Genomic DNA, 13,162 nt, shown 5'->3' with positions numbered 1-13,162 from the left:
TCAATGGTGATTAGTTAATAGACCAGCATTTACACATTTGGATATAGTTTCTACATATGGTTAAGAAAGTTTCTAATGATATGATTAAACAATCCCTTCATTCATCTTTTTCAAGTTCTTATAATGGCAAAATTGGCAGATCATCCAGGGAAAAATTTGGAAGCAACAAATATATTCATATCTGCTTCTTTATGGGCACCCTGCCATGATTCATAAGAGCAAAGAATGAGAGTAAGATAGCAGAATGGGCACATAAGAGGTGGCCAGTGAATGTTTCCTAATTACATTAATAAATATACCTAAATCTTAAACCTATGTTTTATTTTAATCTCCTTTTCTTCTACCTAATAGGCACTCTTTCCAAGACAGATGTCTGGCAATAACTGCACTGCTGTAACTGAATTCATTATTTTGGGATTAACTGATGATCCAACTCTTCGTGTCATCCTCTTTGTGATATTTCTGGGTGTCTATGCTGTCACATTAGTCGGTAACCTTAGCATAATCATATTGATCAGAAATAGCTCCCAACTTCACACTCCAATGTATCTTTTCCTCAGCCATTTGGCTTTTATAGACACTGCATATTCCTCAACTGTCACACCTGTTATGCTCAAGAACTTCCTTGTGGACAAAATAACAATTCCTTTGGAAGGCTGTGTGGCCCAGATGTTCTGTGGAGGCACCTTTGGGATGGCTGAGTGCTTTCTGCTTGCTGTAATGGCCTATGATCGGTATATGGCCATTTGTAGACCCCTACTCTACTTCACCAATATGTCTACTAGGGTCTGTACTCTGTTACTCATCACATCCTATCTAGGTGGCTGTGTAAATACTTGTATTGTTACTGGTTGCTTATTAATTAGGTCTTTCTGTGGACCCAACAAGATCAATCACTTTTTCTGTGATTATTCACCACTTGTGAAACTTTCCTACTCTCAAGATAATATTGTGGAAATTCTTCCAGCTGCAGTTACTGGGTTAGTGATTGTGGTCACCGTGTTAATTATCATAATCTCTTATGTATACATCCTATTCTCTGTCCTGAAGATAAATTCCTCTGAGGGGAGATCCAAAGCTTTCTCAACTTGTACCTCCCATCTCACAGCAGTCACTCTGTTTTATGGTACCATTACATTCATTTATGTGCTACCCAAGTCTAGCTACACAACAGATGAAAATAAAGTGGTATCTGTTTTCTATATTGTAATGATCCCAATGTTGAACCCTTTGATCTACAGTCTAAGGAACAATGAAGTAAAGGGAGCCCTGAAAAAACTCATGAATAGGAAATACCTTTTTTTCATGAATTCAACTCAATAAATATCATTCAATATATACAATGTTTTAGGAACTGTAACAGGTTTGAGGATACAAGGACAAAAATGAAACGGTCTTTTAAAATAATGTTTACGTATATGTGGTGTGTGTTAACATATATATTAGTATATGTTATCATATATGTGTTAGAATTAAGTGATACAAATTAATCAGCTTTTGAAAAGGTTTATTTTTAGCTTGATGGGTCAAATCTGTGAATTAAAAGGTTAATTTCAAAAGTCTGAAGATACCTGTGATGTTCCAGAAACATGAATCTCCCACCTCTGCAAAGAATTATGGAGATATGTCTTTTCATTGTTCTTTAGATCTGTAATTACTTATTTTAAATATTAGCTATTGATTCAATGGGATTATTTCCATTTCCCTTTTTATAATCACTGGATGTATTATGTTCTTGGTTCTGTTATCGTCACTGTAACAAATCACTTAAGTCTTTTTTATTTTCTGTATTAATAGTATTTGTTACTTGTTACAGCAGAATAATATTCTATTATCTTCATATGCTACAATTGGTTTAGCCTTTCCTCAAGCACTGGATATCTGCTTTGTTACCAGTTTTTTTCTACAACAAGTGATTGTTATAAATATTTTGGTGCATGCAAGGATTTTCCTTTTATTAATGACTCCCTTTGAGGCACAGTACACATGGAAAATATATCTTTTTTTCCTATGGGACAGCTCTTCATGAGGGGTGAAAAGGCAGAGATACTAAAAGAAATTTAAGTCATAAAAAACAAATGATATCAATAAAAAATTATTTCAAAAAATAAAAATCTGCACAACATGACCCTTGCCTACTTTTTCAGTTCTACACTTTAATCCCATCCCTGCCGTATCCTATTTAGCTACATTGACTATTTGTCTTTCCCCACCCATGACACCCCATTCTCTATGTCCTTCCTTTGGCTATTTCAGAGTCTGAGATGTACTCCCTCACCTTTTCCATTTAATTTCCCAGGCTTTCCTCAAGAAAATTCAATACTCACTTTCTGCAAGAAGCACCTTCCTGTGTAAGATGATTTTTCATCTACTCTGTCTATAATTTGTATGCACCTGACATTATATTTTTTCCAATACAATGTGAGTTCCTGGAAGATAGGAACTGTTTTTTGCTTTTCTTTGAATTCCAAGTTACAATTCAGAGCCAGGCATATATATAGTAATCACTTAAAACTTGTTGACTGACCACCAACTTGGCTATCCTCCTCTAAATGCTCTCCAGATTTTCAATGTTTTACTAAAATTATGAGGCCAGGCCTGAACATGGCATTCCATATTAGCTTCCTAATTCTGGATCCTAAGCTTCTCAATTTAGACTAAATTTTTATTAGTTCAGCTGGTTGACATGACACATTATGAAATATGATTATCTTTCCCATTGTTTCATAATCTTTATTTTTCCCCAAATGCTAATTTAACATTTAATGTTGACTATAATTGTACATTGTCTATTCTGTACTATATTTCTACCTTTTCTGCTCTTTACTCAATAAGACATAATTTAGGAAATAATTACTATTTTTGTACAATCTGATCATAATTCCTTAAGAGAATAATTTGAAATCTGTTAGTATTAGTTCTTCTATCACTTTTTTCTTCATAATTTCTCTATATTTTATTGTACAGTTAATATAGGCTCTTGGAGTACTTACTCAATTTACACAAACACTAATCAGCCAGAGTACACAGAGCAAAGCTCTGCTCTCATGGTTCTGGGTATAACCCTAAGAGATTATGTTAATTTTTTCCTAATGCTTTGGTCTTGAACCCCTCTCCCCATTTCAGTGTTTTTTCCTAATATTACTCTCTAGTAACAATTACTACTTCCCCAAATTCATTATAGTGCTTACTTTTCTAATATTATTTAACCATTCTTCATCAATTAACTTTACAAAGAGATGTGTACTAAGAAGATAAAGGTAACTAAAAATTAGAAACAAATAACAGTAGATCATTAGCCTATTCTTTCTTTATAAATTCAGTCCCAGGGAAAGTGGCTCAAACATAAACCAATTGCCATAAAGCATTGGCTCTACCAACTTCACTTCTAAATGTAGCATAGTCAACCATAATCTTTTCCTTGCTTGTAAGAACTGGCATCTTCACTGTGAAATCCAGGATTCTGGTCTCTTCTGAGTGCTCTTATGGCTTGGAATTGATTGCCCAAAGACTCCGGTATCCAAACTTCTAGCATCTTGGTCTTCTGACCTTTTGAAATCATATAGTCCCATCTTTATCTAACTGTCCTTTCACTTATAAATAGGTCATAATAGCTGTAGAAAGGCAGAATGAGGCTGATGAATAGCACAGCTCTGCTTCACATAAATCCAATTTATGTATAAGTCAAGACACTTTCCTGAATTCATTGGTCTTGTTTGAGAATGAACAGTGCAGGAAATCCAACTCCAAGTCCTCATTTTAGCATCATGAGATTCCTGGGTGCTTAAAGGATGAGCCATTGAAACACAAGCTTTCCAGAGTTCTCTTATGTCATAAGGTGTTGAAAAATATTGTTGACAAAAGACTATATCTTTATTTTGAGAACCTGCCTAGCTAAGTACAAAGAAGTTGTATAAAGAAGATTGACCACTTGGGATAAATACTGGCTATCACAAATAAAGGATTAAGATTCTTAATTTATTCCTATTTCACCTTCACCTTTTCCAGGTGGACATTGCGTCCTTTCCAGCTATATATCATGAACTCAGACTTTCTCTTTAGTCTTTATCCCGTGGCTCCACTATCGATGGAGAGGGGGATAGCTTTCTGAGCATGGGTAAAACAGGAAAGACAAAGTGCCTTACTGTGGAAATTTTGCAAAGGGCAGAAACTTTGTAGGAATATATTTAAGGCTCAGTATTATTGACTTAGTCCTACAATAAGGTGTTAACTCAGTGGAACTGGTAAGACAATGGTTATCTAGTTTTACATGTACTTAGTACTTAATATAGTTCTACAAGATTGACACCTAGGATGATGTACTTGTAATGGAGTATAAAAGAGCCAACAAGGACAGGGAGAAAGAGATTCCATCTCCCACCATCATGGTGACTCTCCTGCCTTCCTGCACTTTGGGAGAGACTGGTTCAGACCGGGAGACTAAAGGAGATAATAAAGAATTTGGATTTTACTCCTGACTATTCTTGTGGTGATTACTCTGCTAAAACCAAGGCTGGAGGGGTAGCCATCCTTATCTCGGATCAAGCAAAAGCAAAAATTAATCTAATTAAAAGTGATAAGGAAGGAAACTATATCTTGCTAAAGGGTAGCATAATCAATGAAGCAATATCAATACTAAACATATATGCATCAAGTGATAGAGCATCTAACTTCCTAAAGGAGAAGTTAAGAGAATTGCAAGAAGAACTAGACAGCAAAACTATAATAGTGGGAGTTCTCAACCTTGCACTCTCAGAATTAGATAAATCAAACCACAAAACAAATAAGAAAGAAGTTAAAGAGTTAAATAGAATATTAGAAAAGTTAGGCATAATAGATCTTTAGAGAAAACTGAATGGAGACAGAAAGGAGTACACTTTCATGGTTCATGGAAACTATACAAAAATTAACCATATATTAGGACACAAAGACTTCAAAATTAAATGCAGAAAGGCAGAAATAGTAAATGCATACTTTTCAGATCATGATGCAATAAAAACTACATTCAACAAAAAGCTAGGGGTAAATAGAGCAAAAAGTAATTGGAAACTAAATAATCTCATCCTAAAGAATGAATGGGTGAAACAGCAAATCATAGACACAATTTTCACCCAAGAGAATAACAACAATAAGACAATATATCAAAATTTGTGCAGCCAAAGTGGTAATAAGGGGAAATTTTATATCTTTAGAGGCTTACTTGAATAAAATAGAGAAAGAGAAGATCAATGAATTTGGCTTGCAACTTAAAAAGCTAGAAAAAGAGCAAATTAAAACCCTCCAATCAAATGCTAAACTTGCAATTCTAAAATTAAAAGGAGAAATTGATAAAATTGAAAGTAAAAAACTATTGAATTAGTAAAGGTTTTATGAAAAAAAACAACAAAATAAATAAACCTTTGGTAAATCTGATTAGAAAAAGGAAAGAGGAAAATCAAATTGTTAGTCTTAAAAATGAAAAGGGAGAACTTTCCATTAATGAATAGGAAATTAGAGCAATAATTAGGAGTTACTTTGCCCAACTTTATGCCAATAAATTTTATAATCTAAGGGAAATAGATGACTGCTTTCAAAAATATAGGCTTCCCAGATTAACAGAGAAGGAAGTAAATTGCCTAAATAGTCCAGTTTCAGAAAAAAGAAATAGACAAGCTATTAATCAACTCCCTAAGGAAAAACCCCCAAGACCAGATGGATTTACATATGAATTCTACCAAACATTTAAAGAACAATTAATTCTAATGTTATATAAACTATTTGAAAAAATAGGGAATGCAGGACTCCTATCAAATTCCTTTTATGATACAGACATGGTACTGATGCCTAAACCAAGTAGGTTGAAAACAGAGAAAGAAAATTATAGACCAATCTCCCTAATGAATATTGATGCTAAAATCTTAAATAAAATATTAGCAAAAAGATTACAGAAAATCATCCCCAGGATAACACACGATAATCAAGTAGGATTTATACCAGGAATGCAGGGCTGGTTTAATATTAGGAAAATTATTAGCATAATTGACTATATCAATAACCACATTAACAAAAACCATATGATCATCTCAATAGATACAGAAAAAGCATTTGATAAACTTCAACATCATTCCTGTTAAAAACACTTGAGAGTATAGGAATAAATGGGCTTTTCCTTAAAATAGTCAGTAGCATCTCTTTAAAACCATCAGTAAGCATCATATAATGGGGATAAATTGGAACCATTCCCAATAAGATCAGGAGTGAAACAAGGTTGCCCACTATCACCATTACTATTCAATATTGTATTAGAAATGCTAACTTCGGGAAGAAGAGTTGAGAAAGAGATTAAAGGAATTAGAGTAGGTAATGAGGAAACCAAATAATCACTCTTTGCAAATGATATGATGATATACTTATAGAACCCCAGAGATTCTATTAAAAAGCTATTAGAAATAATCCACAACTTTAGCAAAGTTGCAGGATACAAAATAAATCCACATAAATGATCATCATTCTTATACATCACTAACAAAATCCAATAGTTAGAGGTACAAAGAGAAATTCCATTTAAAGTACCTGCCAATAGTATAAAATATTTGGAAATCTATCTGCCACGGGAAAGTCAGGAATTATATAAGCAAAACACAAATAAAGTCAGATCTAACCAATTGGAAAAATATTAAGTGCTCTTGGCTAGATTGAGTGAATATAATAAGGATGACAATATTAACTAAATGAATCTATTTATTTAGTGCTATACCAATCAGACTCCCAAAGAACTATTTTAATGACCTAAAACCAAGGCTGGTCCTGAGACCTTCAGAAAGCTAACCAGAACATTACAAAACTTGGTGATTCTTTCAGCAGACAGAAATTGTTGTTGGAATCATTTTTTGCCTAAGGGCAACAATTAGATTCACACTTTTACCCCATTTTGGGAAATTATAGAATAAAAATCTTTGCCTTCCTTAAATAATGTGGATCTCTAGTTAATCTCATAGTTCTGTGCCATAGTCTGATCCTAGAATTTTCCAATAATAAATTTTATCTATCATATTTTCTGGATGACTGCTACTGCCCCCCTCTCTTGAATCCCATTCCCAAGAATAACCAGAAATTGTTGTAATGCTTTTAGAAATTGACACATTAATGACACATTGCAATGCTAACTGAAGAAAAATGTAAACAAATTGGATAAAACAAGAAAAGTTTTGAGTTAACACAAGCATTTCCACTGAGGGAAAGAGAGGTGAAGAACTAGTGAATCAATACCATTTGAACTGAGTGTAAGGATAACAATTCTCAGATAGAATTCTCAGTCTTGATACCCCTGCCAAAGTGGTTGAAGTTTTAGTTGCTGTTTAAATGATACCCCTTCCATCTTAACTGTTCTGTTCCCTCTTGAAATTTTCGTGCATTGTAGCCAAGCTCACCCTCTCATCTTTGCTCAACTTGCTTCTCACAAATTTTTTTCCAGATGAAGGGAAAGATTAAGAGAGTGAACTATGTGGAGGCCCATGAGTAGAGTAGTGAGTTTGCATCCAGGTTTTGAGGAAGGACCTTTAAGATATTGTCCAGCAATCTCCAAGTCTCAGACTCATCCAGTTGCTGTGCCATATTAGGATGTAAACTTGGTAGGAAAGAATGTTATGTAGAAACTAATAAATCTGAAGCCATTCTCCACAGAGACTAGAATAGTATAGAGGAGAATATGCTACTCATATAAGGATTGGGCAGTGGGGAATATTAGTACTTCTATGTTTGCTATATCTTCTGAGTAAATATCTCTGTGTAAAATCTCATTAATGTTATTTGGACAAATGGAACTAGGGCCGTAATTCACTGTCAGCTAACTAGAGAAACACATTGAAGTAGGCATAAGTCCATAGAATTAAATAAAAACATGCCTATTAACCACTCAGTAGTATGTTGGAAAACTGAGGGGAATATTTAGCTGGCACAACAATAGTTGTGATGCCATGTATAAATATTAACTTAGTTATTATCAATCTAAATGTAATGGCATACTTGTTCAGTGATCAACAAATCATGTCATGGATCTCTGTTATAAATCAAACCAGAATACATGAGGAAGTTATAGTTAAAAGGAAGAGGATTCTGAAAGATTTTGTTTGTTTGTTTTGGAGAGATAAAAAGTTGGTGGAGCTAATATTACATTATGCCCAAAGGCAACAAGAAATACTTCATGAGACATTTTTTTCCATTTTATATTTCAGAATTTATTAAAATAATTCACAAAATTTCATCATAAAAAATTGTAAAACATCTTTCCCAAAGAATGAGAGTAGAAAAATATTACATATAACTCAATAAGACCATTTCATTTAAAATTAGATTATTTCATTGAGAATAGGTAAGAAGAGTGAAAAATATTTTGGGAAATATGGTTCAAGAAAAAACAATGAAAGAGCACAAAGGCTGGTGATATAATTGTCTGATTCATAGAACACTTTCATATAACACTAAAAGGCTACACTTGGAGTAGTGCCTTTGGATGTTATATCTCAACAAGCCACTAGATGGAAACAAGCTTCAGATGCATTGCATCACTCAACTGACCATGTATAAAAGTCCCTGCATAGCTCCAGCCCTGAGAATTCACCTTATTTTTCTGGAGATGTGCAGATTATATTCCCATATCTTAGATCTTCCTGATCTTTATATTTTTGTAGTATCTTCTTAGGTTCTTGTATATAGTTTGGAATAGTCCAATAATTCCTAGCTTGTCTGGCTCAAGCCCCAACCCATTGGATCCTCCATATGCACTTCCTTTTTAATTTGACCCTTCCACAAAAACAAAAACAAAAACAATCCAAGTAAAATTCTATTTACTATTTTGAGAGCAGACTAAGAATATGGTGCTGAGTTTAATCTAGTGGATTGCAGAAACTCCAACTTGTCCTGTGTTACTTTATGACATAATAGATTAATACACCTAAGAATGTCCTTTCTGTTTCAAAGACAGAGCAGACAAGATCAAATCATTTTCCCATACTCCAGAATCTCTTGGTCCCTTTCATGACCAGGGAATGAATGAATTTATATCATGATCCCCAGTTGACTCATAGTATCTGTCAATTATCTGTAGAAAATCTCTATGTCATATATCATAAATGCTCTTATATGCTAGGGAAATTTTATCAGGTATTTTAGAAAGATTGTCAATATTGCCTTCACATATGAATGACTGTCCTCACAAGGTGAATACTACCTCTTTTCTAGGATCTGCAATTTCTACTAAACTGAATTTCATAAATGGTCTTTTGAAGTTTTGTATCTAGGTAATCATTATGGGTTATGGAATGATCAAAATAAATCTTGTGAGGTGATGAGGGCAAATTTTCATACTTGGTGAATGTACCACAATTACAATTTCCTCATGTTGATCCCAGAACAATTTTTAAAGATTCCATGGCAGACCATATTGCTATGCAATCTTGCTTTTCACTTTTTAAAAGTCTTGTATAAACATAAACAAAGAAAAAAATTAATGAAAGCCCTTGAGATTTTGAGAACTTTGTAGACATGTCTTCTGTGTATTTGTAATTTACTCAATCTCAGTGGGTTATAATTGGCATTCTAATGATATAGATTACATTTAGTATTAGAGTACTCAAAGGCTCATAACCAAAATGTTACTAAACACAACGTAAATATGATGCTGCCATGCAAAAATTATTCCTTGGAGTCTAAAGTTATCACTTTTTGTTGTTCTTGATTTTGCTATAAAAATATTAAGATCTGATTTTTTATTTGTAATTCATTCAGAAAGATTGTCTATTTCTCTTGCTATGTCAGACTTTATACTGCTTTCAGTTTTATATGGGACTTTAATGCTCCCCCCCTCTCATTACAGCATGGTAGTAAGTAAATTCTTATTGACCACAGGTCATATTACATATCTTGAAACCTCACTTGAAATAATATGTACCTGATAGAACATAGTAAAGGAGTATACCTTATGTAAGGATCTCAGGTACATTTATTTCATATTTTATTTTTCTCCCACTTTTCAGATTGAGGGTTAATGAAGGAAGTTTTTTACTGATATATGTGTTGTTTAACGTGGTGAAAAGAGAATTGGAGTCAAAGCCAGGAGACTTGGGTTTGAATTTGAGTCATACTGGCTCTGTCTGTGATTTGGGGTAAGTAATTGTGATTCTCAGGTGTCTCCATGTTAAATGAGAATAATAATATTTTCCTTTAAGTTGTGGGAGGAAAATAATTTTTGAAATTTAAATTGTAATATTGCGTTATTAGAATTCCTATTATCAGATGGTTACCTATATAAAAGAGACTTGAGATTTTCAAAAATACATTGTTGTCTTCCATTCAACTAATATCTTTCTGTTCCAACTATGAACAGAGATCTATCTTTATTACTGGGATTCAAAGGGGAAAAAAACAGTTCTTAATCTCAGAGAGCATTACATTAAACATTCCATTAAAGAGAAAGGGATAAAACATTTACACAAATAAGTAAATAAAAGATTGAAGAGGAGAGAGTTTTGGAAACTAGACTTCATGTAAGTGGTGACCCACAGGTTGAGAAACAAAGGAAGTTTTACGTTCGGAGCAGAAATGAAGTAGTTTATTTTGGAATTGGAGGACAACCTTTTCAGAGAGACAAAGATGGGAGTTGAATTCTGAGTCTCAAGAACAGAAAATAGACCACTTGGTCTGCAATGTAGAGTATTTGCATGAGAGTAAAGTAAGATAAATCCAGAGGGAAATTGGATTCAAATTGTGCGTGATTCTAAATATCAAGGTGAGAAATTTAGGTACAAAAATCCAACTATTGGTATTGTATGGATTGAAGTTTAGGGCCAGATAGATAGATTTGATTGTCATGTTAAGTGGAGATGTTAATGATATTTGTATAGATGAATGAACTCATTGAGAAAATATAGAAAAAAGAGGATAAATTCTGGGCAGATGTAGGGGCACATGTATAATTAGGAGGCAGCACAGAGATCAAAATCTGCCCAATGAGGCTGAGAAGGAAAGGTTGAACATGTAAGAGAAATACTTGTGCCAGAAGAACCAGTGTCATGAAAATTCATAAAAGAAAATAACCATGAAGAGTAGATGGTCCACCTTGTCATGGATAGAGGCCAAGAATCAGCTAATCAGCAAGTATTTATTAGGTGCTTTCCTTGGCTCTAATAATGCAAATAGAGCATCTAGATGATATGGTGGCTAGAGTGCCCTGCCTGGAGTCAGGAAGACTCATTTCCTTAAGTTCAAATTTGTTCTCTGATACTTACTGAATGTGATGCTGGGCAAGTTACTTACCACTGTTTGCCTTGGTTGCTCAGATGTAAAAATGAGTTGGAGAAGGAAATGACAAACCATTTCATTATCTTTGTCTAGAAAACCCCCAAAGGAGTCCACTAAGAATTAGACCTGATTAAAAATGACTAAATGACAAAAAAGAAGCAAATACAAAATTTGAGATAATTCCTACTTTCTAGAAATTTAAATAAAGGTACAAGTATAGGGATTAATAAATTAAGAAGTTATTCACAACTTTCTAGAGAATGGTTCCAGTGCAGTAATGGAGTCAGAAACCAGATTAAGATTAGGTTAACAAGTGAGTAGAGGAAGTAGCTTTAACAAAGGTAGTTCCCCTCCCCCCTCCCCAACTGATTGGGAAAGGTGAGATATAATATATGATAACTTTAAAGGATGCCAGGACCAAATGAAAGTTTTTAAAGCTCATTTTTAGGAAAAAAAGGAAGAAGCACATAGATTTTTTAAAACATTTAAAAACATTGAAAAATTTTAAAGGGTTTTCAATGAGAAAGTTTAGGGTTGTAATTGATAGGGCTAATAGGGATAGGGTTAATGGAACAAGTAGAGAGATTAGCTATGGAGAAAAGAATTATCTCTTTTCCAGAGATTTTTGCCAAAACCATAGGGAGTAATTTTGAGGAGTTTTAAATTAAAAAAAAAAAAAAAAAAAAAAAAAAAGGAAAGGAAAGGGAGATCATAGAGATAACCTTTCTTTTGTCAGAAAAGTAGGATCCAAAGTCCTCTTATGAAAGAGAAAGGTAAGTTAAAAAGGTATTGAAAAATTAATTCAACACTCTTAAAAAACTCTTAAAACATCCTTCCCCCCTCCCCCAAGTCTTCACAAAGAAAGAACTGAACCACAAACCCATAAAAAGATGTTATGGTCATTTCTTCCTGAGCCGAACGGTATCTCAGCATTTTATATTCTTATTACTGGACTTAAAAGAAAAGAAAAAGGAGTTTAGAATAATAAAAACATTTTCAGAAAAATTAATATTTAAGATAATTAGTTTATAACTTAAAAGCATCATCAAATGCAAACATTTCAAGATTATTTGGTACTTGGCACTTGAAATATAATGTCTACACATATAAAGTTGTATTTCTCTGTAGTCTTTTGTGCATTTTGAAAATGTTATGTTGTTGCTCTTTTCCTTTCCCCATGTCCCCACCCCAATGAACTACTTTCCCACACTCACAGTGGAAGTTCTCCCTTGTGAAAGATATATATGTAGGTAAGGCAAATGAACAGATCAACCATGTCTGAGAATCCATATCTCATTCTGTAACTCTCTGACAAGAAGTGGTAATTAATGTTTCCACATCATTCTTTTGAAGATATGATGCATCACTATTGTGATCCAAGTTCTGAGGTCTTTCAAAGTTATTTTCCTTCTCATGATCATTGTGGGCATACAGATATAAGTTCATTCTGCATCAATTAATAAGTATTTCCGTATTACTCTAAAGCTCATATTCATTATTTCTTAAGGAACAATAATTTTTTTCTCTAAATCCCTATACCACAATTTGCTCAGGTATTCTGCAGTTGAAGGAAGCAATGTATAAAACAGGATATGATTCCAGCAGCATGAGCAAATGCTTTTCTTGTTTTACCTAAAACCAGCAGTTTCCCATAGTCCTTCAGGCTAGCAATATCTCACTTAATAGTAGCCCTTCATAAAAATCTAGTCAATTAGTATGAGGTGACCAACACTTTCAAATGTGAAAAAATATTTTGTAAGAGGCAAGGGGCCACAAAAAAGACAATTTCTTTGGAAGCGATTAACAGTCTTATTTACTTGGCAGAAAAACATTTAAACATTAGGGTAGAGTCCCGGAATATATTTAAGAAAAGTTCCCACGGTGA

The 13,162-nt window shown here is 33.6% G+C and overlaps 1 protein-coding gene across 1 annotated transcript; it reads left to right on the top strand.

The window, feature by feature from the left end:
• Positions 1–356: 356 nt before the first annotated feature.
• On the top strand, positions 357–1,323 carry LOC100918753 (olfactory receptor 508-like). Its single transcript, XM_031943553.1, has one exon. The coding sequence runs from the start codon at positions 370–372 to the stop codon at positions 1,321–1,323; it is 954 nt and encodes a 317-aa protein (XP_031799413.1). The 5' UTR covers positions 357–369.
• Positions 1,324–13,162: the final 11,839 nt, after the last annotated feature.

The sequence above is a fragment of the Sarcophilus harrisii genome, chromosome 6, assembly GCF_902635505.1.
Source record: "Sarcophilus harrisii chromosome 6, mSarHar1.11, whole genome shotgun sequence".
NCBI lineage: Eukaryota > Metazoa > Chordata > Mammalia > Dasyuromorphia > Dasyuridae > Sarcophilus > Sarcophilus harrisii.
This window is presented reverse-complemented; position numbering and strand designations above follow the sequence as displayed.

Bases quoted from the DNA above. Each gene is read 5' to 3' on its own strand.
- LOC100918753 (XM_031943553.1), top strand. From the start codon at position 370: ATGTCTGGCAATAACTGCACTGCTGTAACTGAATTCATTATTTTGGGA.